This window comes from Aspergillus oryzae, chromosome 7 (genome assembly GCF_000184455.2).
Source record: "Aspergillus oryzae RIB40 DNA, chromosome 7".
Taxonomy (NCBI): domain Eukaryota; kingdom Fungi; phylum Ascomycota; class Eurotiomycetes; order Eurotiales; family Aspergillaceae; genus Aspergillus; species Aspergillus oryzae.
The window spans coordinates 2,856,900-2,884,887 of NC_036441.1; the positions used below are offsets into that span (position 1 = coordinate 2,856,900).

A 27,988-nucleotide genomic window follows, 5' to 3' on the forward strand; every position below is an offset into this window, starting at 1 on the left:
ACTAATGAAGTCCATAAAGTACTTTCGAGTGAACCTTCGCAATTTAATAGGGAAAGAATTCCGCGTTGATAGCGTGTGCTTGGTCTGAGGGGGACACATGTCGACTGCATGCTCGTGTGTGTGTGTGTGTGTGTGTGTGTGTGTGTGAGGTCTCTGAGGAGCAACGCAAGGCAAAAATAATCATGCACACACAGCCTTTGATCCCTAAGCAACTTCTTCCAGAGGTTCATTCAATCCTCAAACTTAGAATTCCTACGCGCAGTAAAAATGCTTTCTTTCTTGGGTGGAACGTCACCGTCGCAACGTTGCCAATTTCAGTGCAAGGCTATACACCATTGCTTCCTGTTCGTCTAGCCCGTCGGGGACCATCCCATCGACTGCTTGCTGAATTTGCTCCCTCGACAGTCCAGCAGCCAAGGCAATCTCGGAATGCGCATACAAGACATATGGGGCGTCATACTCTGTCATTACAGCGAGGACTGCGAGCTCTCTTGTCGAGTGATGGCGAAAGCGAGGGTGAACCATGGCTTCACCAAATCATCCGTGTAACTGTTTAACATCGCATGAGCCTTTGCATCCATGTACAGTGGGGAAGTTTATTGGAAAGAGGACACAAACGTACGGCAACGCAGCATAAGGACCCAGGATCGTGCCAGAAGCATCTTTCCATTCCACCTGGGAGGGCCCTTTGGCGAAGGTTTGTCGAATGCCTTGCTCGATGAAGTCCGTTGTTGGGGTGCGTTCCTCCGCTGAGATTGTCGGGAATCTAGCCATCGTCAGAGAAGTATAAGACAGTCAAATGATGAGCGGATTCGAGTTGGTTGTTTACAAATGTCACTGACAGCGTCATATATAGGGACAAGGTCTATTATATAGATTAATCACGGTGCCCTCACGTACATTCATTGACACCTACCTGGTGACCCTTTGGTTGAATGGCTAGTGCAGCGCCAACTCTAGGGACTCGAAAGACTGAAGGCAAAGTTTAGGCTACGACATAGAGGTTTTTCCAGGAGGTGTTATGGACCCCATCACAGTCGTGGCGAAGGCCATGGTTCATAGGATATCATATTCAAATCCAACGCTCACCCAGCAAAGGGAACCAACTTGATAAGTAGCTACAGAGGGTAGCTCGATATAGCTTCAACCAGACATGCACAACTGTATCTCCAGATCTAACATCAACGCGTCGTAAAATCTGTAGTCTACTGCCAAAATGCCAACTTCTTCAGCTCTTGCAACGGAATCGACCGAATCTGCGTCCGCGGGAACCGTTCGTCCACGGCGGGCTCATCGGCCAAATCCAGATAATGCAACGTCGAGATCCCCACGTTTTCCACAAAGGCCAGCACACGGTGGAAGTTTAGTCCCACCTGGTCGAGTCCATGGCTATCATCGGACAAACAGAATCGACCTCCTCGGGTCAGGAATTCCTACACACATTAGTCCTCTCTCCGTCGTTTTCTTCCCGGAGTGCGCAGCATACCTTGCAAATCTCCGCTTTAGGATACGGCTCGCTCATGCCCTTCCGTAGCGCAGCCGAGTTCAACTCCAGCAGTCCGCCGTATGACGCGACGAAGTCCAGATTCCGCAGGATACGCTCCCAAACGGCAGGCCACTGGGTAAAGCTCCGCTCGGGGTCGTCACTCTTCAACCGGATCAGATCGAAATGACCCACGACCAGCGGCTTCAACTGCTGCAGCATTTGGTACTGCTCGTCAAAGTACACCTGGAAGAGCTGCTCGTCCGTGCCGCCGGCCAGATCCCGCGCCTGTACGTACATCTCCCGGTCGTAGTCGATGGGGATCGTCAGCGTGTGGTGGACGGAGCCCATGAAGAACTCGAAGGGGTGACGCGCCAGAGACGCCTCGATGAGCGTGCGGGATTCCGGACGGATCCAGTCGATTTCGAACCCAATCAGGATCTTGATTTGGTCTGCATACTTCTCGCGCAGCCGTTGCGCTTCTTGAAAGTATGCGGCTTCGTTGGCAACCAGGCTCGTCTCAGTGTTGCCTGCTTCGATCTGCCGTTGTCGTTAGCCGTGAGCATTAACGTGGACCGTCTGATGAAGTACCTCTTCGGGATAGAAATCCTCTTTGCCCCGCGGCATATGCTCGGTCAGGCAGAAGACCTGGAATTTCTTTGCAATAGCGAGCTGGATGACCTCCTCCAGCGAGTCTTTGGCGTGTCCCGGGCAGAATTGCCCGGAGTGGCTGTGATGTGAGAAAGGCATTGCCGAAGTGTATCTGTAGAAGAGTTAGTGAGGTCTTTGTATGCCGAATGAACTAAACAGACTCTTTACCCCGCGATTACTCAGATCGATGTGGGCAGTGTGCTAAAACTTCGACTATTACTATCAAATACACTCTGGTAGATACTTAAATCTAATATCGCAGTATAGGTTGAGTATTGCAGTACTAGCAGCATGCAGTGGAGAATATAATAGGAATTACTGATTGAAGAGGATAGGAAATAGAGATTAGACGCGGACAAATCGGAAGACTGGTTCATGTCCCGGTCCCACCGGATCAACAACAGACTACACTCTACAAAGCGTCTTGGATTTACCTCCCCGTTGAATTGTTGTGTTCTCTGTTGAACTGCTAATCAGTCCATACAAGACGTCGTAATGTCGTTCCCTGGTAGGAATGTACCTCGGCTCGATTCCCGCCCAAAGCACACATGCGGGCTGCAGATATGCCAAGCGCCTGCTCTGACTGAAGCATCTCGCCAACCTCGAAGAAATTCTTCCTAGCGAACTGCTGGACTGTCGCTGGGTGTGTCGCAACGAGCACTCCACGTATGGACGCACCGGCACCTCGTCCTCAGTCCCAATGCCCAACCCTGCTGCCAGTAGACGAGACGCGTAGCCACCGATCTGACAAGCAGTCTGAACCCCTTGAACGAAGCTAGTATCCCATCTAGTCCAAACTGCGATCTCTCGGACAGAATGTACTGTAATTGAGCGCCCCAGAGATCGACCTCATCCGGCCGCCAAAACCGTAGCAACAACGTAGTCCCCGTCGTGCGAGATGGACAGCTTCCCAATGCGGGCCGTCTCTCCGTCCATATAGACCACTTCCGGTCTGCCTCTGTCTGTCTCGCTGACTCGCACCATCACATCCTTCCACCCCAGGCTCGCCGCTCCGTTCGGCGCGGCCTTGCGTGCGGCTTCCTTGGCGGCGAAGCGACCGGCCAGCCAGCGGGCCATCTCCGTAGCACTCGGGAGGGGACGTTCGTTCGGCGGGTTCGTGGCCCCAAGCAGGGCAAAGCGAGTGCGGAAGTCATGCTGTTCGTGATCGTTGAGGATGCGCCGCGTGAAGCGTGTCAGGTAGTCGCGGCGGTGGATAAGGCGCGTGATCCGGGGGAGATGAACGATATCCGTGCCGATATTCAGGGCAAGCGGGAAGGGCAGTGGTTTCATGGTGATTACGGCGGATTGCAGCGGGCTCGAGGCGTCGGATGATGTGAGGTTGAGGACTGACAGGATCGAGAGCATCGAGAGCATCTTCCTGCCGGAAATTACGGCGAGGTCAGGTGACTCTGTTGGTGACGCCGGATTCTATCGACTTCGCAGATCCGTCGAGTCGAATACGATGCTGTAGTATAGTAATTTATATTGCTGCGGCAAGGGTACATATGCGAGACAGCTCGCCAGTGGTCTACACTACACAGAAGTCGGCGGTCGAACCGCCCTACGGAACCAACCAACGGTGCACCGGACATGATTTCTCCAACTCTTGTGGATCATTACCAGCATAGAAGAACATAGCTCAATGCGGTGTATACCTCTATATGTACAGATCACACACCTCGCCGCTGGCACAAGCTGTCCAGCAGTCCGACATACAATGCAAGGCCCGCCCCAGTTGCCATCCCTATTTCGGATCATACAATTGACACCCATGGAGTTAGGGAGAGTCGCCGTCAAGGTTCTGTGGGCGTCGGGGCGATCCTCGATTCATTTCTCATCTTTCCGAGACATTAATGGCTGCTCTTCTTCTCCTCCCCGCTTCCGTTCACTTGCTTCAGGAAGTCTCTGTGGTAGGTCGCATGGTTAGCCAGGGTTCATAGCTCTCGTTGCACGATTTGATGGAGAACTGGGTGGGGTTGTGCTTCTGTTTCCAGGCCTTGGACCAGCTCGATGGGGGCACAATGGCACTGTCGTAGCTCATCGCTCTGAGTCGATCGCGAAAGGCGAGACAGCATCCGACATTACCCGCCGGAAAGGGGAGAGACAACGGAGAGGGAGGACATACTGGATGAAGGTCTCCTCGTCCTTGGAAGAGGCCTGGATCGGGGGAGCGGCCTGCTTGGGCTGAGAGCCACCGCGGGTTGCGAGGTAGACACCACCGAAAAGGGAGCCGAGAACACCCATGGCGAGCTAGGAGACAGACAGGATCAGCAACGAGGACATTCAACAGGACGCCATCGGCAACACCGCGGCTCCGTCACGCGGCGAACAGAATTTGGAACCAGGAGAGCCGACGATGCAGCATTCGACACATACCACGTGGGAGCCGACCTGCTTGCCGGCGAGCTGGTAGTAGACGACCATGATGACGGGAGACGGGAGTTGATTGAGCGCGGGAGTGGAGGAACAAACAACGGCGGAGAGGCAACGAAGCGAAATGATCTCAAGAAAGCGAGTTCGGGTTCGGATGGCAGGAGAGCGGATGAAGTTGGCCGGCTTCTGGTTTAGCGTGGGCGGTGCGCTCGTGTGGCTGGGTGTCAGCCACACTTTTGTTCTCGCTTAGTCATGGTCATAAAACCAATGTTCATAACTACGAAATATATCTGAGTCAGCAGCCATCACGGGGAACCACTCCGGGTCTATCCGAGGTTCCGCGGCCATGACGTCGGAAAAGATCGGCCTCGCGTTCATGCCATCATGGGCTGATATCGATGGACTCTACTTGTGTTAACCACTGCAGGACGCACAGTCGCAGAGGTGTAGCTGTAGGCAAAGTGTAAAAATTATAGGAGAAGACAAACAAAACCAATAGGTGCCCAAAAAGAAAGGAAAAGAAAGGTACCCTTCTAGAAGCACCGGACCCAAGGAAGTGACAACCTCGGGGGAAGGAAGTGAACTCTTCCTCCTCCTTCCAGCTTCTGCGCTGGTCGGCAAGCGTGTGCGGCTATGGCTTTCATTCATTTAATCCACTTCGGTCTCCTCCCTCATTCCGGTCTCACTGTTCCTTCACCTTTTGCGACATCTCCTCCAGCTTGCCCGTAGAGTATTCCACGGTATGTGACTCCCGTGACGTCGTGACCACTCTTGTACTCACTAATAGTATAGTACTGTATAGTCAGTCTATCACCATGCTCTGGGGATCACCATCCAAGCCAGAGGACTCGTCGGAGAAGCCCATTCCCCGCGAGAAACTGCCTCCGCAACTGCAGCAACTCGTGGATCACGATGACGGGTTCTATGATGATATCTACTCCTCCTAGTATGTGGTTCTGTTCTTCCTCTTTCCCCACACTTTTCCTTCCCCCGCAAGAAGGGAGCATCGTCACATCAAGAGATCCCCGGTATCTTGCGAGCTACCTATGACATCTTTCACTTCTCTTCGCTTTTCCACAAATTACAACAAGAGAATCTCTCACTAACTGAACCTTCATTCGCCCAAAATCAACAGCTCCGTCGATTCCACCGACACTCCCTACCGATATGCCGGATACGCCAATCGACTCCGCACGGTGTTGCTCTCCGCGCATCGTTATGTTGCCTATACCTCCGACATAGGCGAATCCTTCCGTCCCGTCGCTCATCCGTATTTGGTGCGTTCCGCTTACGCCATCTCCTGGTCGTACTTGATCGGCGATGTCGCCCATGAGGGCTACAAGGCGTACCTGCGCAATCGCCGCGTACTCGCCCCGCCTGGCGAGGCCTACAAGGACGCCAAGGAGCTCACTCAGGAGCAAGTCATCAAGGGCATGGCCACCGGCAATGTGGGCGGTTCGTTACGCTCCTCCACGGGGGAATCGGATTCCCTGGAGCCGTGGCCCACGACCCGGATTCCGCTCATCGAGGATTACCGTGTGGTCATGGCTAAGCGGGCCGTGTTCCAGAGTATCGCCAGTATGGGTCTACCCGCGTTGACCATTCATTCCATGGTGAAATACTCGGGACGCGCCTTGAAGAATTCCAAGAGTGTGTGGTTCCGCACCTGGGCGCCTATCGGAGTGAGTTTTTCTTTTCTCCCTTCTTGTTGTGTGTTGTAAACATCTGGGTGGAGTGCTAACAGAGCCGTTGCTCCCAGCTTGGTCTCTCCGTCGTCCCCTTCCTCCCGTACATCTTTGACGAACCCGTTGACGAGGCCGTTGAATGGTCCTTCCGCACCGCAATCCGCGCCTACGCCGGTGAGGACGCCGTCCGCTCACTGCCTCCAGCCAAGACCGCCGACCCTGATGCCAACGCCAGCACCGCAGCCCTCACCACCCACTCCTGGGAGGAATACAAGGAGGAGCGCCGTCGGGCGAAAGAAGAGCGGAAGAAGGAGCTCGAAGAACGCGGACGGAAAGGACCGTTGGCCTTGCTGGGCTTGGGGGGGAATGAGGACGCAAAGAAGAAGACGGACTAATCATAATTTGGACGTACCCTGCCCTGGTTCCGTCTCTTTTCCATTTGGGCTTGTCTGTTTCATTTATGCATGGGAGCGTTGCTGGTGTCTCTTTCGTTTCGTTTCGTGTTGTTCTTCTCACTTTCCATGTACATATACATATCTTGAACGTTGTCTCAGACTCAACGGAGGGCTTGCGTTGCCTGGATCATCTACTCTACCGGACCTCGCTCCGTCGATGGCATGCCATCTCGTAGGTACCACGCTCGGGATACAGAGAGGGAACATCCTCAAAATCATTCAATCCATGCCAACGCATGGCTCATTTCGCTTTCTACTGGCACTATACAACTGTACACACGGGGACAAGCGACAAATAGAAAAAAAAAAGAAAAGGAAAAAAACACAAACCGGTAGTACAAGAACAAGAGGAACACGGACAAGAGGGAAAAAAGGGGGTAGTGTAGGATAGTACGACATCACTCGTCACAGATACCTTACCACCCATCCATTAGAGAGCGGGAGAGGAGGTTCAAATCAAAGTAGAATAAAAAAGATATCTTTACTGTAAATAATAAAAATTGGCGAAGGGCAAGGTCTTTTGCACTGCGCCACCATCAAGGAGAGTAAGAAGGAGAAAAGAAAAGAAATGCCAAAACAGAGGGGGAATAAGAAGAGAAGAAAAAGTATGTAGGGTGAATAACATAGAAAGACAAATGATATCCAAAACTTGAATACAGTCAGAAGATGCATGGCCATAGCTGCCACAAGGGCTACACAGAATCGATCGATTCGATCCAGATTTTCCCCCGTCTAATGGTGATTTTTTTGTGCGTGTTTTGTCTTTTGGTTTGCGACCCTCGTCCCAAAGAGAACCTCATCATGTACATCTCATTTTTAGTTCCATCCGAGGGAGTTTTCGGCCATCACAGGGGCACTGATCATCTGCGTACGCCCGGTGCCGCGGCTGTTGTTGCTGTTGCGCGACATACGGCCACCCGCTCCGAACAGAGGTGCACCGTTACGGCCCTCGCTCATCTGCTCGACATTCGAGCTCGACCGTTGGTGCAATTGACGCTTCTTGCGGTAGCGACGAGCCACCCAGAACATGCCCGCACCGTAGGCAGCGGCTCCCGCCACGACACCAACACCAATGCCAACCGAGCTGGCATGAGTCGATCCGCTGCTGCTGGCACCCGCGTCCGAGTTGGGGTCCGACTCGCTGTTGCCATTGTCGCCGCCGGTGTTGCCGCTGGACCCACTCGAGCCGGAAGATCCACTGCTGCTCGAGGAGGAGCCAGACTCGCCAACCACCAGAGGAATGGAGGGATCAACCATCGACATCAGAGCGTTGGCGGAGCCATCGGCCTGCTGGTAAAGCCGCGAGTTGGGGTTGTTCAGCATCTTCCGCAACGCGTCCACCTGATCGGTGGGAATGTACCCCATGGCGACGGTAGCGATATAGCCCGTGCTCTTCGAGTTGTCGTAGGGCTGGATCGCCAACATGGACACCTCCTTTCGGAGGATCTCCAGTGCGTACTCCAAAGCGAGCGGAACGTAAAGGAAGATCTGCGAGGAAGACAGCGGCGTCGTGGCCACGAAGCTGTAGCGCAGCTTGCCATTGAATCCCAACTGAATCAGGGTCGAGTCTGCTGGCGGCTCGACGGGAACGTTGCCGGGCGAGATAGACCCAGGGAGTTGGGTCTGAGTGGACGTCGTCGTCGCCGTGGTGTGGGTGGCCGTGTTTTGCGTCGTCGGGGTCGGAGGGTCAACCAGAATCGTCGACGGCACCCAGTCAGTGGCGTCGCTCGTCGTGGTGGGCTCTGGGGTTGGGGTGACCTTCGTCGTTACCGTCGACTTCTCCGTCGTGCTGGGCTGTTCCGTGCTCGTCGGGGTCACGGTGGTGGAAGAAGCGGGAGTCGGTGTGTTCGTCGAAATCGGGTTGCTTTGGCTGGTGGGCACGTCGGTGGGCTTCGAGGAGCCGATGAGAGGAGTCGACGAGACCGACGACGGCAAAGACGAACCACTGGAGCCGGTCGAAGGAACGACACCACTGGTCGATGTAGGAACGCCCGGGCTGATGACCGAGCCGGACGGTCCCGGGGTGAAAGTTTGAGTTCCCGTAGACGCTCCTGGGATGACCGGGCTGGATGTGGTTGAGCCGCTCGATCCGGACGATCCTGGGATAACGCCGCTGGTGGGCAGGCCACTGGGTTCCGGGATGGCTCCCGAGGAGGTGCCGGCGGAGGGGGTCGGCGTAGCTGGCGGGATACTGATGGAGATAGTCGGCAGAATACCGGAAGAGCTCAGGAGGTCGGTGGAGCTTCCATTGGCGGTCGATGTTTCCGAACCGTTGGCAATGGGAGTCGAAAGAGCGCCGGACGGAAGCCCCGTGTCCAACAATCCGGAGGAGATAGCGGCGGAGGGTGACAGAATAGAGGACAACAGAGCGGACGGCGTCGGGATCACGTCAATCGACGTGAGCTGACTGGTGGACTCCGACGAGTTGCCCGTGGTTGTAGGCAGGAGACCCGACAAAAGTCCACTGTCCAATAGTCCCGAGGTTGTGGCGGCCGAGGGGGAAACGACGGACGACACCGCCGATTGAGTCGGAATGACACCGGTGGACGTCGGCTGGCCGGAGGACCCGGTGACGGAGGAGCCTGCCGAGGCGGTTGGGATCACATCGCTGGAGGTCGCCTGATTCGCAGACGACTCCGAGACACTGGAGGTGCTCGAGCCGGAGAGGAGGCCGGACAGTAATGAATTGACCAATCCGGGGGTGGACGATGGCTGCTCGGTCGAACTCACCACACCGGTCTGCGAGGGTGACACCACCGTCGAGGTGCCCTCGGTGCTACTAGCACCTATTGCCGAATTCGACGGAACCACTGGGCTGGCCGATCCGCTCGAGACCTCAGTAGGCTGGACAGAGCTGGCACTCTCGGAGCTGCTGGCACCTGTTGCCGAATTCGACGGAACCACTGAGCTGGCCGATCCGCTCGAGACCTCAGTAGGCTGGACAGAGCTGGCACTCTCGGAGCTGGACGAGCCGCCAAACAGGCCGCTCACCAGATCGCTCAGCACGTTCCCAGTCTTCGTGGCGGTCGCGGAAGGAGTAACGGCCGTGGTCGACGTACCGGGTTCCTGCGACGATCCCACCACGCTCGAAGTCGACGCCGTGGTGCTGTCCTCCGCCGCCAGGGTGGATGATGTCTGGGACACCGATGGGGAGACCGACTCGCTCGCCGCCTCCGACGTGGAAGCGTCCGTAGCCTTTGGCGATTCAGCTCCCGTCGACGATGACGGGGTCATCTCCTGGTTCGAGGCCGCCTGGGATGCAGTCGAGCCGGTGGTGGTCGCTGCGGCGCTGGCCGCAGCCGGCTCCGAGGTCAACACGGAGCTCGTCACGGTCGAGGTCGAGGCGGTTCCGGCCGGCGTTCCCGTCAACGTATGCGTGTTGCCGGCCGCATCAATAGACAGGGTGATGACAACGACCTCGGGCGTTTCCGTCGGTGCCGGGGTGGCTTCTTGGGGCGGCTGCAGAATCGAATCGAGCACGTTGGTGTTGGACCTGGGCACTTCGACGGTCTCAGGCGCCTTGGACGATGCTCCGGGGGCCGCAGAGGTTTGGTAGTTGATCAATCTTTTCATGTGTTTCGGCATGAAACGGGGCTTCAGCGTTGGCTCCTCGGCCGCGTTCCGAGCTGCAACCAGCTCGAGACCGCCGAGCGACAGCAACGCCGTCAGTATCGACGTCGTCTGGGCGACCATGTTGTTGACGTAAAGGATTTAATGGCTCGGGGCGAAAGAGCGGCGAGCGGCAGTAATATAGAAGGAATGGACAGAGCGACAGCTCAAGCGGGCGCTTCCAGATCCACCGATGCAAGATCAAGTGTCGACTATCGAACTCAAGCGTTGAGGTTGCAGGCTCATAGACTGGGTGGCTGGGGACGATGGAGAGGGGGTTTATGCGACACTACCCCGGCCTCGTCTTTTCCGTTCGATGTATCTCCGAACGAATTACTCGAATGATCGGTCCGTCAGCGTAGCGTTCCACCAATCGATGAAATCCCTGTTCGACCGAATCACCCTGCGACAAAACGTCTCGACAGCGACAAACGGTAAAACTACAGTGACAGCGGGTCGATCGAGGGCAGGAGCCGATTCGTACGGAGGATTTGAGGACGGATCTAAACTGAAAACAACAACGCGCAGGTCAAAGAGCGGCAGGGGAGGTACCCCTTTCACAGCGAAACAAGTAACGAACGTAGGTTGGAGTAAGGAGCGAACGACGAGGTCAGAAACGGGAAAACGAATGTGGGTGGGTGGTTGTGGTGGTGGTTCTGGTCGACGACGAAGACAAGATCCGGGAAGGCAGGAGAAGGAGGTTGTATGACTCTTCTTCCCTCTCGGTCGATGCAAGGAGACGGATGGCGGATGAATTGTCCCCAGAACGGGCCGTTGACGTAGAATTGAAGATGAGCGATCAATGGAGAATTGGTGGCTACGTCAACGACAACATCGAGAGAAGCAGAATGGGGGAGAGGGGGAAAGATGACGGTGAAGACAGAATACAACCACCAAAAAAAGAAACGAGGGTAAGAGAAGGGGAGAGAAAAAATAAAATAATACAATAAAACGCAAATTAATCACAAAGGAAGGGAAGGACTGGGGAAAGGGAAGAAGGAGAGAGAGTGAGGGAGTGAGCAACGAGTGACTGGAGCGAAAGAATACTCCGTACGGACTAGTTTAGTCTAAGGGGGGGGGGAAGAAGAGGCAGGCCGTGGAAATACCGCTGGCGTCAACGTCTGGATTACTACCCGTCACAGACCCACCCCGGGAAGTATTATTCTTAGTACGACAGACTACAGTCCAAGTCCTCCTTACCGTACCGTACGACAGAACCTCCATTACTCCCTCACGACAGACCCTCAATAGTCGATATAATTCATGTCCAGGACGACGGAGAAGGTCAACATTCAGGGTATCACCGCTTCAATCTCCACTTGATCGACAGAAATGAACACAGAAATGAGGAAGAACTAGTCGTCGATAGTAGAACTCTATCCCGTGTGACCCTGAAAGACTCGACGGTGCCATCAGTTGGTCGGGTTGGCGTTCCACGACCACATCTCTTGTACTATCATTCATGATCATGATCATAGAGATAGTACTCCGTACCCTGAGTCTGACAGGCATTATCCTCGAGCATGGACCACAGTCATTCTCCATCGTCGAAATTAAATCTGCAACTGTCAAGCGGATGGAAATTAATGGACATGCGGACCTGACCGTCTTCATTTAATTAGTTTTCGTTTTTAATTTCAATCGTCCCGGCATGAGGAAAATCCCCCTCATTCTCCTCCCAGGCGTTGGATTTCCCATGGAGACCCGAGGTTGACTCGCTGTAATATTTTTTTTTTCTTTTCGTTTCTTTTCCTTGTTCCCTTTTCTCTTCTTCTGTCTGCATCCTGGCTGAGTAGGGAAGGAAAAAGCAGTACAGTGGTGGTACGGACCGAGAGTGAGGTGGCACTGAACCAGGATGCAGATCAGACGTACGTTGCTCATCGTAATAATACCAAAATCAATAGATTTCCAGCCTCTTCACCAATCCGTCTAGGTTCGGACCATTACCAGGGCTAGACCGACGGTGTCCCACTAGTGTGTTGCGTGCCTGGAGGATTGTGGGGGTTTTTTCCTGCTTCCCTTTCCTGCCGGTGCGTGGTCTTTAATGTACATCCACACAGAGATGACTTAACCGCCCAGCATCCCAGGTGAAGAACGCTTGTTCTTCCTCTTTCTTGTCTTATTTTTAATTTCCATTGCATGACTGAGAGGAAAGGAATATTGATTCCGTCCCCCAAGGTATGCAAGTAGACTACGTCGTACATACGTACAGGATGTACTCCGTACAGGATGTTTGTTTGTACATACATGTACCCATGGGCTGTAAAGTCGGTAACATTGGGAGTTACCAAAGCATAGTCATCTCATCATCAAAAAGAGAACTCTGGACGAGAAAATATAAAAAAAATAAAAATAAAAATAAAGAAAAACGAAAAAAAAAAGTCAGCAAAAATCAGCGACTCACGGTCAGATTGGATTTTGGCCCCCCCTTTTTTTTTGTTCTTTTCTCACGCTACATCCACCTTCATGGTCGCATCGATGCCTCTTTTTACTCATCTGCCGGGCGCCCGTTACTATAATTACGTCGGTTCTCTGCCCTAAGCCTCCCTTAGCCGGAACTTAGTCAAACACAATGGACCTCGTTTGGAAGTCTCTCCTCGGTAGTCTCTACTAGACTAGATAGATTCTCGAGTCGTAGGCCAAGAAAGACTAGACAGTCGGTCTTCTAACCACGTGCGGTCCTCCTTTCATGACGGACGCATATGATGCTGATCCCGCATCCCCCTCCCTTCGCTCGCATCAGACAATTTCCCACTGCCGAGAGGGATGAATGAGGGCAGTGTTCTTCACATTCCCAGCCCTGACGTATCCGGAATGTGACAAGCGAACCAGTCAGAGTCCTGCTTGAACCAACGGGGCTCACGTCAAGGCTGAAACACGTTGCCCATGGACTCCAGTTTCCCTTCCTGTCTCAGCAGAACCGAGCCAGAGGAGAGGGGGGGGACGGACAAAAGAAAAAAAAAAAAGAAAACAACGCGGTACCGTACATTCCACAGGTTCCCAATAAGGCAATCGTGTCTCTGTGCCCCCCGCCTAAGAACCAGGACCAAAAGTGATATAGGGTTGGCGTTGTCCACCAGAACCTCAATCAGTCTCCGTGCGCCGACCGACGGTCTTCCCCCTTCCCTCTGTGCTCGTTTTTGGTCCTGATCGACGAGAGTCCATGCGTTGATAAGCCGTCCAGAGAGGAACTCGGATCATCGGGTGTCTCATCCCGGGCGGTGCATAGATGCATCATTGGCGGATGAGGTTCTATTTTGGCTTGGGATGGATCCCAATCCTGCGTGGAATAGTCTCAATAGTTGGGAGACTTGTGTAGTTTGCGACTGTGCTCCGTCGATTGCAACGTACCTCAATTCTTGTAGTCTTCTTTCTGAAATTTTTGCGAATTTGCGATCCCTCCTTTCTGGTCGCGATGCGATGTGATTTCCCCGGGCCGGGCAGACCCAATGGAACGAAAGCATTAAGGAGGGACGCTAAGCCTGTTCCTGGCAAAGGCCCCACTCAACTCCCGTGGTTCATTCGTCGCTTACGGTATGGTGGTTTCAGGTTTCCCTGGCCGTCATTGGATTGGTTCGCCGTACCGTGGTATGGATGTTGTTTAATTTCATCCCTCAACTTCCACTCAGTTTGGCAGAATTTGTAACTAATGGACAAACAATGAAGGAATGAAATTTAACAGGTCACACAACTACTACGTCGCCATGAACCATTACCTTAGGTTTCGCCCTATGTATCATTGTATCACTGTCTCTAGGGTACGGAGAGTTCACCCAGACGCGACCAAGAACTTGATCGACCGCCACAGACCCTCATCAGATGAACTCTAAGCTCCAGAGTTCGTATCCCACAATGCGATTCACTTACAGACGAGAGTTCCCCTGAGTTCGTCTCTTCGTCACCAGGCCCGTACACTCAATCTCAACATCCGTTCCCAGTGGCAACGTCTTGACAGCCACACACGTCCGGGCCTGAGATCAGTCAGCACGCGTATCTAACACGTAAACACCAGCACGTACCGGCTTGGGATCCTGGAAAAAGCTCTCGTAGACCTCGTTCACCGCGGCAAAATCCCCCATGTCCGCCAGGAATATATTCACCTTCACCACGTCCTGGAGACTCGAGCCGCCCGCGACGAGAACGGCACTCAGGTTGCGGAGGATTTGTTTCTAGAGTCCATGAGTCAGTCGCCCTTCTGTAGAGAAACAAGAACATATCCGAACTCCGTCAGAGGAGTACCACACATACCGTTCGCTCCTGGATGGGTCCTTCGACCATCTTTCCCGTGCTGGGACTCACACCCACTTGTCCCGAGCAGTAGATCTGTTCACCGGCCACGATGGCCTGCGAGAGGAAGGACGGAGGCAAAGGTGCGTCCTGCGTGCGGACGGGTGTCCTGTTGGGCTTCCACATCGTTTCTTGCGTGTTTTCTCTTTCGTGAATCTGGGGAGATCGGTCGAGGAAGTGCTATGTAGGTGTGGTCTTGGCTGGATTGATAAGGCGGGGTGGACCCACTGGACTTGCTGAGGGTCCAGTAAATGATAGTGGTGTCGATGCCATTGCTGCGTGGTCTATCAGGACATCATCTGAAGCGTGATACCTTCAGTACACTACCTGTAGTGAGGAGAGTACTAGTCGTGGGTTTTTGTGGGTGGTTTTGTAGAGTATCGTCCTGGTCGACTTCACGTCTCCGGAAGATATATCTCCGCACTCCGTTATATATAACCAACTGTCGTAGATGAAGATACCAACGCCATATAGTGTCGAACGCATGTACCCCTGAGAAATTAACGCGAAACTGAAATCTACACTCGAGCCTCTCTTTCTGAGCCCTGATAAAAGAAATCCTCCCATAGTGATTACAGAAGAAGGGGGCAGAGAGAGAAACTACATCGGCAGAGCTCCAGCGTTGTCGTAAGAGGTTGTATATCTACGTCTACTTCTACATTCCAAATGAAACGAGCATCCTCTATTGAGCTTTCTCAGCATATACTTTAAAATCATGCAGGTCTCTCGGTGGCAGCCGTCTAATTGCAGGACTATCGACAGTGTTATTCAGTATTATGCAGATGAACGCGCACAGCAGCACGCGGAGCCCATTCATTCACTGTAGACTCGACCAACACATTCACTGCCCACAACACTGTACCTTGGTAACCCACCGACTCTGCACTCATGTCGACCTCACCCTGACTGCCACCACTCACTGTCGTTCTCACTTCCAAACGTGTTCTTACTCATGGAGCTAGACGAACAGGATCACAGAGGAGCCGCTGCGAGCATCCCAGGCCAGGGCTCATCCAACGCAGCAGTCCTGTCCGCAAAAGAGAAAGTCGTCGAGATCGAAGTCCACGGTCTGAAGGCGAGGGTCTTCCTGAACTGTTCCGAAGAAGACCTCATCCCTTCTCGATACCTCAAAAAAGCCGAGCGAGCACGTATGTATATGTATACACCATTTCCCTGGGGTTTCTTCTCCACATACCCTCTTTCATCTCGTACAGAGCGATGGAATCGTAAACCCAATAAGAGAAAGACGAGAGTGAGGGCAGTACTAACCATCGCTAGCTGTGGCACAACGCACGATCTGGCTCTTCCGTCGCCAACAGAATGCGCGCCAGGTCAATCTGAACCGGTGGTCGAAGGTCGACATTCGTTTTCGAGGGGTGTTTAAAACGCTGAAGAAGGTACCGCTATTTCGAAAGGGTTTATATGAAGATGATGTAGGTCATTGGGGTCCTCCGGCGCGGGAATACGACTTTGCCAGTGCCGCCAGGGCGCAGGGACAAGTCGTCTATGCTCTCCTTGACGAGGTTCTAGATGCGCTGAAGATCACGCGTGAGACAGAGAGTGACGAGTCTTATTTTTATCTTCGGTATGCTTTCCCTTAAGATCTGCTGTTTCAAATCCTCCATTCGCTCCCGGAAGTTAACGATAATTAGTGCGCGACTGTTGAGCTGCCAATTGGAATACTGGACCGGATATCGCGAGAAGTACAAGGATGCCCCGATTACGGCGGGATTGCTAGCTATCGAACATTACCCAGAGCAACATTCTACGCGTGCGGTTCTCCCTGTATCCACGGTACGTCCTGACTAGCTCATTGTCGCGTGTGTTGCATCCGAGCGAACGTTGCTAAGCCCAGAGTTCTCTTACAGACAACAGAGGAGCACGTATTCCTCGAATCAGCCCTGGAAGGAAAGTTCAAGCTGCTTCTCTCGCAGTTGCTCCTGAACATCCACCGATTGCACCCCCCTGGCGATAAGTTCCCCGACCAAGAAGTGTTTCTGATCGGCCTGCACGGATCCCGATTGCATATATTCCGGGGCATCTTCCCTGGACATAAGACCTCTCGGCTCTGGAGCGGCCGCCACAACGCATCGGGGACCGAGACGGAGATGCGGCAGCTCGTCGTTAGCAGTACCAACCACAGATTCTACGGCCGGCAGAATCTGGAGCGGTTCATGCAGAAGGTCGAGTGGCTCCAACTGTCAACGTCTGACAGTGAGCCGGATCCGCGTGTCTTCCGTATCTTGGGGAGTAAAGAGTACGATCTGTGGGTCGAATCGGACTTTCACGCCGCGCTGCGACTGCTGGTGGGTTTGGTCATGTATTTGATGAGTGGGCGCGCACGGTGTGACATCCTGCAAGATAAATTTAGTTGCTCGCCGTACGATGAGGATGACGAGCCCGATTCGGAGGATGAGGAACTGCGAAGGAAGGTCGCGCAGGAGGAAGACGACGTGGTCCTACAGGAACGAAAGCTGAGGGCCCTGAAGAGGCAGAAACGGGAGGAGGATCAGGAGCGGTTCTGGAGACGAGAGGCAATGCGATCGTCGACCAATGACCGCATTGGAGGATTCAAAGATTTTCGCCAACCGTGGTGGGACTGGGTCTGGGAGGACAAGCATGATGATGGATGTGCCAAAGATGATGCCGACGTGATTTTCGAAGGCCCTTAACTGTCACCCATCATGTGGTCAAAGTGTTGGCTGCTGTACGACTGTCCAGTGGTGGAAAAGGGATCTGGGAAAGATAAACGCCACATTCACAGCAAAACTGAGATTGTTCATGCCTACCTGAGAGAAGCTCGTAATATCCCATGTGTAGTTATTGCATATAATCCACAGCAACACGTCACAAAAACTTCCTAACCTCGATCCCTGTGCCGCCTTTCGGATTCAAATTCGGTAAACCCGTCAATACCTCGTCCATCTTGTCCACCGGTTCGAAAATATTCGCTGACAACACCGAGGGCATAGCACGTTGCTGCCGTGGCAAACCCACCGATGAGCATCCGGCGTAGGATTTTGCCAGCTCTACTTCTGCTCTTTGGAGGAGGTACATTGGTTTCAGAGCAATCAGGACCAGGACCAGATGCAGGGCTAGCGGTGTCGGCAGTAATTGATCGACGTGAAGCCTCATCGCTGAACAAGGGTTCGTCTCTCACATAGGCACCAAGCTCGCTCTTCGCTTTCTCCACGAGAGACTTTCTAAACACAAGTATATCTCCGCCGCCCGAGACAATTTCGTAGCCATCGGTTTGCATCTCTTCGAAATATGGCAAGAACTTGGATGGGTTATTCAGTCGTGGAAGTATTTCTGAAGGGTGAAGGAACTCGTGCGTTGTATGAAAGGATGAGTTTGTCTCTGCTCGTGTGATCTGGAGGGTCGAAGGATCATATGCTAAAACGTGGTAAGTGTCGCCGATCAGAGAGCTGCCGGCAGTGACATGGGTGTTCTTGTGAGCATGCTTGCCAGGAAACGATGCATCCGTGCGCTCTTCTTGGACAGATAACTCAAAGCTTTTGGAACTGTCTTCTGAATGGAATTGAGTCGTACTTTCCAGTGTGGCGGGTCCGCTTGTTGTTCCGATCACTGACGATGCGGACTCCGGTTCCTGAAACCTCGCTCTTACGTCTTGAGCCCTGACATCGCTGACGGGGTCTACATAAGAGTCAAACGCGTTATCCAAGTCCTTGCGCGTCTTGCGCCGCACCTCGGACTCTCCATTCAAGCTCTTTGCATTATATAACGAACGGATGTCGCTAGCACGCAGGAGGTCCAGATCCTCTGCCCTCTCTTCTCTCATCCGTAATTCTTGTTGTTGAGCTGGTTCCAGAACTGCGGCGCCGGTGGATTTGTTATGGTCTGGGTTGAATCCTGGAGATTTGGAACAATTTTGATTGTCAGGTACATCCGCTTGTGTCCCACGCTCCGAATCGAGTTGCTTTTTCATATCGTTTTCATGACTTTCCACTTCTGATACCGGGCGTTCGACGGAATTCTGACGCTGATGAGGTTCATTGAGAGTAGCTCCGCCTGATTCTGTGTCTGGTTGTCCCCTGATATTTGATGGATCTGTCTGGTTTTCCTTCACCGGCTCTGAATCTTGCCTTGCACTTGCACCCTCATTTGAATGCTCTTTCGACCGATCGACAACAGAGAGGTAGCCGCTCTTGTTTTCATACCGCGTGGGGTTTCTGACAAGGGTGTCCGGAGATTCTCTGCCGCCTGTAACGGTGGTTTGCTCGGACGATTTCCTAGGGACCATACGATTACGAATCGGATCATATTCAAGGTCCTGCACACCCTTGGCCTGCGCAACAGGGGTGGTTCTGTCGATCTCGTCTGCTTTGCCCACGCCGAAAACCGAACGACACGCCGACATAATCCTATTCTCTATGTTACTGGGGAAGTCCAACACCTGAAACCTTCTCCCGAAAAGCGCTGTGTATGGATCGGCGGCGATTTCTTTCTGTATCTGCTCCATCCTCTGCTGCATCCGGGCACTTTCCGCTTCCCAGAAGCTCTTCTGAGGGCGTGTCGCATGCTGAGTGGATCCGGGGGCGTGGGGTTTGGATCTAGTCCAGCCCCATCTTGTATTCCACCACGGGTGACGGTAGTGGTGTTGATGGCCCCATAGTACTTGGGGTTTTCGTGGATGAATGGCCGGTGTACCACCTGTTCTCGATTGAGAAAGGCGTTGATATCGGGCTATCCGTATCTGTGCGTAGGCATCAAGGTTTCCGAATCGTTGGCGAGAACATCCCCATAGGTTTCGGACTTGAGTGGAGCTCTTTAGGATGTGGGAGGTGATCCGGTGTGGAGCTGGAGTCGGGCTTGCCGATAACGTTCTGGAAAGCCTTATCGCTCTCGGGTTTGACGGTGGAAGAGGGTACACCATGGTTGCAAACGAATAGTATCACATTGCAGGCCAACTCAGGTAAAAAGAAGCAGGGAGCCCAGGATAACTCGTAGCGTTTGATGACGTGGGGAAAGCAAGAGCAATTGGACGCAAGGCGGAAGAGAGCTGGAGTGGGGTCATCTGATTAAGATTGGCAGCCTGAGGCAGATATCCCTTCTACTCTACGTGAGACGTACATACTGTATGTACATACGTCTTTAGGATCACAGCCATCAAATCTTCTCGCTTGAAAGAGCTCATGAGCGTACAATGCTCCCCTGTGATAACATTCAAAGCCTACGTGGAACCAAAATTGCATTCTACCCACAGCATGTCAACTCCTCACACAACGTTCCGCACATCATTTGGCATTTCTCCAGCGATCTCTTGCGTAGCTCCTGCACGGTCTCCACCGATTCATGCTCTGTACAGATGACCTCCGCCATGGAACACGTTTCCGGCTGGAGTGTTGCCGAATGGATGCCGTACGCATGAAAGCACTCGTTGATGGTCTTGGTCGTCTTCGCAAAGTTCGTTACGGACGGATCGGAGACTACGACGTGGACCGATGCTAGAGTCTTGTTCTGATTCAGACGCCAGATGTGAAGCTCATGGATGGCTAAAACACCAGGTACCTATGCACACTGATCAGCATTGAAGTTCATCATACGAAGTCGGGTCACAAGGATGGCTTCTCTGGATGTTGCTCCCGAAGCATTAGTACGTGCCTTTTCCAGATCATGTTTAACGTCCGCCGGATCCAACCCGTTTGGAGCGCTCTCCAACAGAATCAGGCCAGATCGTCGCACTATACACAGTCTCAGCTGAGTCACCACGCAATCCAAGACGAGATCAAGATACCGAGAGGAAGTGAAGACAGCATAATCATCATGGCGATCCCCATACTTGTGCCTGGATCTGCATAGTACCTGCCCTCATAATGTGCCAGCCAGATCACCAAGGCCGCAGCCATGACCCCTAGGTTATTGGCCGCATCGCTGACCACGTGGAGCAAAACACCTAGCATACCCAAATCATGTCCCAGGGAGGTCGGTTGCGTGCCATGCATTTGGTGTTTGTGATTATGATGCTGCATGATGGGGATGATCGTCAGTAATTCTCAACACTGCCGATACTACTTCCCACAAACGAACCTCGGAGATATCTGACTCATAACTGCTATGTGGAATCGGGGACAACGGTCCTGCCGAATGCTCATGATGACCGTGTCCGTGGTCATGTTCTGCCCATCTTTCAGTTTCGTATCATAACGAGCAAAGCCCTCTTTACCGGAGACCAGACGCACCATGCAGGAAGATTGCACTGATCAGATTCAGACCCAATCCCACAGCGCCCATGATGAACATAAGCTTGGGATTCTCCACATCTAACTTGGATTAGCGGCAACATGTCTGATTAGATAGGGAAACCAACACTGCATTGAAATGAATCGCTCTATCGATTGTAGGAACACGCTGATCCCCAGGGCGAAAAGAAGCGCACCGTTAAAGAAAGCGCCGAGTAGCTGGGCTCGCTGCCATCCGAAGGACAAGGATTTGGGCGCATCGTCTGTCTCGGACACCTATGCTCAGAGGGGTCGGAGTCCACCCGTTAGTCGTTTGTGTAGTCTTTGGGAAGAGTCCAGGTATCCTACCCTGAGAGCCACCAATGCCACTATAAAGCCGATCAGATCATTCAACTAAGTAATGATTAGCAACGCCTCCACGCAGCTCATCTGTAAGTATGAATCCGTACGTAGTGGAAGGCATCAGCGATCAAAGCCAAAGAATGCGTATAAAATCCGACTATGAGACAATCTCAGCGACTATCCTCCACTCAGACGACCGATCCTGAGACAACAAGGCGCAAACACCAGAAAACGCAGGAAAGGGAGGAAGAAGAACAACAAGGCGTCTTTACTGGAAATCTCCGCCACGAAGAAAACCGAGGAAATCCCAATCACTGCGGACAAACGCTGTGAGCGCGTTATTTTGAAGCCCATTCTTCCGCTTCTTTTCGTGCAGTTCGATGTTGAAGGTGAAAAGCAAAGTCGGGGAACATTCGAATCTAATCGATCTCAATTCCAAACGCGACCGAGAAAGGATGGGTGAGTTTGGACCACCCCCTTGCGTGGAAATTCCCTTTGGAATGTGTGATGTGTTCTCTCGACGTGCTGAGAGAGGAAGAGGAAAGGGGGCTGAGGGTACTCTAGGTTTATTTGGATCTACGACAGTGGTGAAACAATTCCGCAGTGAATAAGTATATCCATATGAGGTGGAACATGACCAGTATCGGACAATTTCCCATGCAGAGACTGACCCCAAAAATAGACTGTGTACATACAATTAGAAGACTACTGCTATTGCTCCCAGTCATCATACTATCGACGTGTCATTAATAGAGAAGCACGAAGGCTGGCTGATATTCTTCTTCGTTCAGCATGCACCCACATTGCAATTACTACTGGCTTGCCCCTGACGAAGTCCAGTCTCGTGTTACCAACCCAAGGGACAAGGGAGGATTTTAAATGTAGCCGAACTGGAAAATGTCCATGAGACACGAAAGCGCGCAGTTGCCGCACGTCACCGTCATCCATGCGGGATCTTGATCTACGTTCTATGCCATTGCTTTTCTGCCCAGTGATGTCGTGGTTAAATCGAACTGTTTATAGAATAGGACTGGGGATCAACTTCCTACCGGATTCTAAAACCGGTTGACAGTTCCGGTTGAACGTCATAACGGACATGCATGCTTCAGGATGAGCCGCACGTAATATCGAGGAACGTGTACCAACATGTTCTCACACCATCGTGCGGATATCTTCAATATGTTCATACTCATGGCCTTGCAAAACCTGCAGAGTGCCACACATCTATCTAGGTCAATATATACATCCCATGCGTGAAGGAGGAAGAAAGAAGGAAAACGAAATGGTATACAACACCCAAGTCTAATGCACCGAAATGGGAGGAACGTAGGATCAACGTGGAATCATCATCACATATTATCCTCACTCCAATGACTCCTCACTTTCTTCCATGCGTCGTGCTCGCTTTTCCCCTGCTCAGCATTCAATCCGACCCCCAACCCCCGCTCCACCCATTGCTTGCTGCCCATCTCGGAGAGACGCGAGAGCGCTCGGGCAAATGCAAACCGTTCCTCGTCACCGCTGAAGATGGAGGTGGACTTGAGAGCTTGCATGGATAGACCAAGGTCGTCCATCATCATGCGCATTGCGTCGGAGAGATCGCTCCCTTCGCCTTCCCCGAGAGAGCTCTTCATTTCCGCCTCGGAGAGGAAGAGGTTGGTCAAAGGCACTTCCGTGGTCAGGACTAGTTTGGCCTGGAGGAGATTAGTCTAGTTCGTCTCCGTGTGGTGGGAGTGCTTACCCTGCTTTCATAGACGGCATCAATGAAAGTAATGAACCGACGAGCGAGATCTCGCTGATTCAAGGTCATCCCGGGCACGTCCGTGATGATAAAGGCGTCATAGTTCCGAACTAACTCCAGGTAGTCTGCAGCCCCTGTCGCTCGACCGATCAGCTGCTGAAAGCTAAACTGAGCGGCTCTGCCGCTCGCCAGGGGAACCTCGATCTTGCGGCCCCAGACCTCCTGCGTTTCTGGATGGGGAGGATCTTTAGGATCACCCAGGAACTCGAACCATTTCTGGGCGTGTTGGTCAGCATCCTGACCCAGTGGGTGGTGGTAGACGCCGGAAGGCGGCCGAGGGATTTTGCGGTAGTCTGTGGGGGAGTTCAAGTTGATCACGTCCAGAGCGGTTTTCAGCAGGTTGATGCACGGGATGAACGACTCCCGCTGGATGCCATTCTTGTATAGATCGTCGGGGTGCCTGTTGGAAGTGGTGATGAGCACGACCCCATGGGACATGAGGGACTCCAGAAGCCTCCGCAGAATCATAGCATCCGCTACATCCGTACACTGGAACTCGTCGAAACACAACACACTCGATTTCTCGGCAATGGCCGCTGCTACCAGAGGCAACGCATCAAAATCATTGCCGTACTGCATTTTGACCACATGCATGCGCTTATGGACATCTTGCATGAAATTGTGGAAATGAATACGAGACTTGGACACGATATTCGACGGCAAGGTCTCGTAGAACAAATCCATGAGCATTGTTTTCCCACACCCGACATCTCCATACATATACAGGCCTTTCGGAAGGTTCTCAGGGATGGTTAACTCTTCCTTTGCCTTGCCACGCCCGAACAAAGAGCCCAGGAATGAAGTTTTCGGCTGAAGATCCAAGGATTCGGGATTCGGGTGGATGACGGCTGGAGGATGGTAGCCTCGCAGCCTTTCGTGTAAGTCCTGTAGCCTCCCAATTATCTCTGCGCGTGAATCCAATCATCAGCATTCACCATGCCCCTTGGGGTTGACCGTAAATAGCGGAGAAGAGGGTAGGACGTACGTCTCTGGTATGGGTCATCCCGTAGCCGACCCTGTTGCACTCGCGCATCATACTCTTTTAAAGGACCACCCTGTAGCTCAGCTGCAACATCCGACCTGGCCTCATTCGCTGCTGCTGTTGCGTACTGTCGCATATACTCATGACCCAGCCGTGGCCCACGGGTATTCAAGCCTTTGGTTATATGGATGATTGCCGGGCTTGGCGTCTGGGAACGGCTCACACTGGCATATGACCGTTGTACACTTCTTCTGCATTGTCTGGCATAGGCCGGCCTCGTGCCTCGAGGCAGTATTAACACCCTTCGAGACCCCAGCGTGGCTGGAATGTAGTCCACGCAGAGTCTCGCCGACGACCCGCTCACTGGCATCGATGCGGTGTGTAAGAGTAGCTTCAACTTTTGCTTTGCTTCCTTGCGGGTTCCTTCAGCTTTTCCCTGACCAATCGAGTGTTCTTGCGCACTCGGATCCGCGCATGTACGGTGTGTATCGTTCGTCGCGCAACAGGAATTGTCTTGAAGCCGAGGTTATTAATCGCGAATCGGAATGACGGAGGAAAATCACTGTTCGGCTGTGGGTGAAGGGTGGGGAACGTCTGGCAGAAGGTAGTCAGTCGTTCAACTCCATTGCATTTCCACATAAAAAGACCGGACAGGGTCAAGGTCGTAAGCTTACCAACTGTGAAGGGAACCGAGAAGCGTCTAAAACAACTTGTATGTATAGTGTACACTCCGTACTTACATCAAGTTCTGGCGCGAGTTATGGTCGGAAGAAGGTTTACCCTTTTCGACACCACCGCCTTCCGTTTCTAGTATTTAATGCTTTACGCCCAAGGCTTCATTATTTCCAGATATGGAAGCGTCAGCCACAACACTTGCACCGCCTCACAGCATGTTGCAGCCTTCGCCAACATGACTATAGAAAGCCTCGCAGAAGAAATCAGCTGTTGAAGGCCATTTATTTTGGTAGATATGATGGTTGAAAGGTATAACACAGCGAGAAAGCGTAGAGATTTCGACTTCGTACAACTTCGAACTGACTGACCTCGTCGCTTTGACCGACAAGGCTCATGAACTGGGAAGCTATAATGTAATGCTTGAAATCAACTCGATGAATGATAGCTCAGCTTGTCGCTGCTCAAAACTCTCCGATCCGGTGCAGAAGCTCAGGCGGATTTTGCGCTGATCAGGGAGTCCCAGCAGTTCCAATGGCCTGCTGATAACATTGGGCAAATTCTTGTAACCACAAAGCAGCCTCATATGCTGCGGACTTTTTAATTTCTTGCTTAATGAAACCTTCCCCTCGTCGCGTTTGTCTGGCGACCATGCTCGCTTTGCTGGTAGCATTCAAATCATCGATTGATCTTGGTGTCCATGACATGGCTGGGTCTATGGTCACCCGTGAAAGACCTTGTACTCCCATACATCAGCTAATAACCCTGGACCACAGCGAGTATCTTCCTAATCGGCGTAGGTGTGGGCACGCTCTTCTCCAGACCTTCCCCGATCCCTTTGATTCAACCGTGTTCTACTTAATCGCCATTAACTTGTTCCATGGTTCGTCTTGGCTAAGACTGTGATGCCAAATCCCAGCACCATTATCACATTCTGGTTCCGGAGCCTTGTCTGCAACCACAGGTGGTGGTGGCAGAAGGCATTATCGGCTACATTTGGGCTGCTATCCCCTTTCAATGTGCCCTTAGCCAACCTAGTTTCATACCGGGGCTCTCAAAGCTACGACATGTGTCGCTCCCTTTTTAATAATGGTGTGAGATTTCAGCCAAGCCGAAGAATTAATTTTCCTGCGGCCGGACATGGCAGTGGCCACTTTGGTAGGTAGTTTTGAGATGGCTAACTACCAATGTGACAAGATTGGAGTCTTTCAGGTGAGTCTCAAAAGCTAAGGTTGCACTGTTGCTCCCTAACATCCTGTTTTGGAGACGCAACTTCTGGTCTGTTATTGACCTACGCACACGTACGAGGTCTTATATCCGTAGTTCTAGTAGGCATACGCGATCTGATAAATGATAATCCCGTGGGGGTGTATTGTAAGCATGAACACCCAGTTTGGCTTCATCTTCTTTGCGATACGTTGAAGAACGTCCTCGGAGACTTCCTATTCTAGAGGATAACAGGAGATATCTGGTGATTTTTCTAGATTAAAAATAAATGATTCTTCGACCAGCTGATTCTACTACAAGCTGATGTTGACATACACTAACTTCTATAAAATTCTCCAACAGGAGTTATACTTGACGGGAAATGCCTGGGTGCTGACCAAGTAAACCAAACAACAGGGTCAGGAAGCCCAGCTTCCACGCGGTCTTACGGCATATGTCTCTATTACTTGGTTTGCCCTAGTTGTGATTCCTTGATTAGGTGTGGGTTGGACAACTGCATGACACTGTGACGCCGTGGACTCTCTTGAGATGTGCGAGAGTCAGATAGACGTAATGCAATGCAAGGCGTGGACATAACTATTTATATACACTGGCACTTTTCCAAATACTTACAAGTAGCCATCAGGACTGATAAAGCTCAAGAATCCGGGAAGGAATAGATAATGTGTTCAAGTAGACTTCTTACGTTTTGTCGAGCTGCGAAATGGGGAGATATCGTCTTCAGTAGGTTATGATTCAACAGTACTTCGAATGCAGATGAGTCATGCATGTGTGCAGCATTACTACAGCCTCCAAATGACAAGCACAGGAATTCACTGGAGCCCAATATCAATGGTCAATCACAGGCTCTGTGCTATTCGTGGCATACGTTCTACTTTACTAAACAACCGGTCCATTGTCTAACTTAATATAGGCAGTCTAACCGACCTCCTCTTGAAAACCCTCATGAGTCATGGCGCTCCCCCTATGCCGTAGTGATCGGCGGGGTAGTTATTGTGCGAGGCACGCTGTGTAATTGATAAGCAGATGTAGAGGTGAGTCAGAAGATGAGCAAGAAGGTAACTAAGGAGTAGTTACCTTGGAAGCATAAGCAAGCACTATGGAGTTATGGACCAGTTACGGTCCTGCCTCTGCCCGTTTGGGGGCTTGGGGTGCACGTGACTTCATCCGTTCATTTTGATTGATGGGATATAGGCAGACGATCACCTGACGCACAGCCATCTCTCTATCATCTTTCATTGTCAATCTGCCGTTATATATTCCGTACTTTCTACTCGTATAGCTGTTACGTACCCAGTTGGGAGTGTATTCGTCGGTATCCAACAGTTCAGCCACAGGCTCCAGTTGACGTGAACAAGCGCCACTGCCCGGTCTTCTACCACAATATATCCATTTCTCCTTCCTGCCAATCTTTACTCCTGCTCCAGCGGCATCATGTCTGACACGCCTGAAGGTATTGTTGAATACGGCTACGACAATATTACAGAATGGTATCTGCAGTGGGTGAAGAGCCAGAAGTCACCACGAGAAAGATACACCAAGATGCTCCTAGACAAGCTGCAACCTTCACCCTCTATTCTAGAGCTTGGTTGCGGGCCCGGAGTTCCTATTCTAAGAATGCTTCTTGATCAAGGCGCTCAAGTGGTCGCCAATGATCTCTCATCCAAGCAGATCGAGTTAGCCAAGGCCCGTTGCCCGGAGGCCAAGCTGGTTACGGGCAGCATGACCACCCTCACTTTCGAGCCTATGAGCTTCCATGGTGTCATTAGCTTCTATGCACTGTTCCACCTTCCACGGTCGCAGCTCAAGGCCATGCTCACTACGATCTATGATTGGTTGAAGCCCGGGGGTGTCTTCGTCTTTAATCTTGCAACTGTCGATGAAGAAGAAATCCATGGCGAATTCCTAGGATATGGGATGTTCTGGAGCAGCTATAGTGTGGATCAGAACCGAGCAATGTTAACAGAAATCGGATTTGATATCTTACAGATGGAAGTATTGCACGCAAATGATGGAACGTTGGAGGAGGGGGATCCGGACTATGATTCCGAGTTTATGTGGGTAATGGCACGAAAGAAAGAATCTCCCGACGATCCAAGCAGTGTACAAGCAGTGTGATGGCTTCTCTGTATCTGTTCTGTTCTATTCGATTTAGTTGAGTTTGTTGTCACTGGTAGTTATCAGAACTACCAAAAGTCACCACGCACCACTACACATT

General features: G+C 52.1%; 11 protein-coding genes across 11 annotated transcripts; 4 read left to right on the forward strand and 7 right to left on the reverse strand.

Annotated features, from left to right (window-relative positions):
- Positions 1–1,205: 1,205 nt before the first annotated feature.
- Positions 1,206–2,233, reverse strand: AO090206000105 (histidinol-phosphatase; the record flags this gene model as incomplete). Its single annotated transcript, XM_001826546.3, has 3 exons — positions 1,206–1,433; positions 1,487–2,023; positions 2,075–2,233. The coding sequence occupies 3 exons, from the start codon at positions 2,231–2,233 to the stop codon at positions 1,206–1,208; spliced, it is 924 nt and encodes a 307-aa protein (XP_001826598.1).
- A 750-nt stretch (positions 2,234–2,983) lies between these two features.
- Positions 2,984–3,499, reverse strand: AO090206000106 (holo-ACP synthase; the record flags this gene model as incomplete). The annotated part of the gene is made up of 1 exon (XM_001826547.3): positions 2,984–3,499. The coding sequence occupies one exon, from the start codon at positions 3,497–3,499 to the stop codon at positions 2,984–2,986; it is 516 nt and encodes a 171-aa protein (XP_001826599.3).
- A 1,823-nt stretch (positions 3,500–5,322) lies between these two features.
- Positions 5,323–6,587, forward strand: AO090206000108 (mitochondrial fission process 1 family protein; the record flags this gene model as incomplete). Its single annotated transcript, XM_003190833.2, has 3 exons — positions 5,323–5,453; positions 5,643–6,189; positions 6,267–6,587. 3 exons carry the CDS (start codon positions 5,323–5,325, stop codon positions 6,585–6,587), a joined length of 999 nt encoding a protein of 332 aa, XP_003190881.1.
- Positions 6,588–7,463: 876 nt separating this feature from the next.
- On the reverse strand, positions 7,464–11,801 carry AO090206000109 (putative mucin family signaling protein Msb2; the record flags this gene model as incomplete). The annotated part of the gene is made up of 4 exons (XM_023233229.1): positions 7,464–10,273; positions 10,837–11,073; positions 11,595–11,709; positions 11,751–11,801. 4 exons carry the CDS (start codon positions 11,799–11,801, stop codon positions 7,464–7,466), a joined length of 3,213 nt encoding a protein of 1,070 aa, XP_023093756.1.
- A 2,318-nt stretch (positions 11,802–14,119) lies between these two features.
- AO090206000110 (putative L-PSP endoribonuclease family protein Brt1) lies at positions 14,120–14,669 on the reverse strand (the record flags this gene model as incomplete). The annotated part of the gene is made up of 3 exons (XM_001826550.3): positions 14,120–14,227; positions 14,276–14,425; positions 14,505–14,669. 3 exons carry the CDS (start codon positions 14,667–14,669, stop codon positions 14,120–14,122), a joined length of 423 nt encoding a protein of 140 aa, XP_001826602.1.
- Positions 14,670–15,495: 826 nt separating this feature from the next.
- AO090206000111 (uncharacterized protein) lies at positions 15,496–16,487 on the forward strand (the record flags this gene model as incomplete). Its single annotated transcript, XM_023233230.1, has 4 exons — positions 15,496–15,691; positions 15,822–16,128; positions 16,196–16,337; positions 16,419–16,487. The coding sequence occupies 4 exons, from the start codon at positions 15,496–15,498 to the stop codon at positions 16,485–16,487; spliced, it is 714 nt and encodes a 237-aa protein (XP_023093757.1).
- Positions 16,488–16,651: 164 nt separating this feature from the next.
- Positions 16,652–17,215, forward strand: AO090206000112 (uncharacterized protein; the record flags this gene model as incomplete). Its single annotated transcript, XM_023233232.1, has 1 exon — positions 16,652–17,215. One exon carries the CDS (start codon positions 16,652–16,654, stop codon positions 17,213–17,215), a length of 564 nt encoding a protein of 187 aa, XP_023093758.1.
- A 188-nt stretch (positions 17,216–17,403) lies between these two features.
- Positions 17,404–19,440, reverse strand: AO090206000113 (uncharacterized protein; the record flags this gene model as incomplete). Its single annotated transcript, XM_001826553.3, has 1 exon — positions 17,404–19,440. The coding sequence occupies one exon, from the start codon at positions 19,438–19,440 to the stop codon at positions 17,404–17,406; it is 2,037 nt and encodes a 678-aa protein (XP_001826605.3).
- A 320-nt stretch (positions 19,441–19,760) lies between these two features.
- AO090206000114 (putative di-, tri-valent inorganic cation transporter) lies at positions 19,761–21,442 on the reverse strand (the record flags this gene model as incomplete). Its single annotated transcript, XM_023233233.1, is given in 9 exon segments — positions 19,761–20,075; positions 20,124–20,352; positions 20,370–20,530; positions 20,595–20,691; positions 20,731–20,827; positions 20,875–21,009; positions 21,049–21,139; positions 21,196–21,245; positions 21,286–21,442. 9 exon segments carry the CDS (start codon positions 21,440–21,442, stop codon positions 19,761–19,763), a joined length of 1,332 nt encoding a protein of 443 aa, XP_023093759.1.
- Positions 21,443–22,437: 995 nt separating this feature from the next.
- Positions 22,438–24,241, reverse strand: AO090206000115 (AFG1 family ATPase; the record flags this gene model as incomplete). The annotated part of the gene is made up of 3 exons (XM_001826555.3): positions 22,438–22,782; positions 22,830–23,794; positions 23,875–24,241. 3 exons carry the CDS (start codon positions 24,239–24,241, stop codon positions 22,438–22,440), a joined length of 1,677 nt encoding a protein of 558 aa, XP_001826607.1.
- Positions 24,242–27,204: 2,963 nt separating this feature from the next.
- On the forward strand, positions 27,205–27,888 carry AO090206000117 (class I SAM-dependent methyltransferase; the record flags this gene model as incomplete). The annotated part of the gene is made up of 1 exon (XM_001826556.3): positions 27,205–27,888. The coding sequence occupies one exon, from the start codon at positions 27,205–27,207 to the stop codon at positions 27,886–27,888; it is 684 nt and encodes a 227-aa protein (XP_001826608.1).
- Between the last annotated feature and the right edge of the window lie 100 nt (positions 27,889–27,988).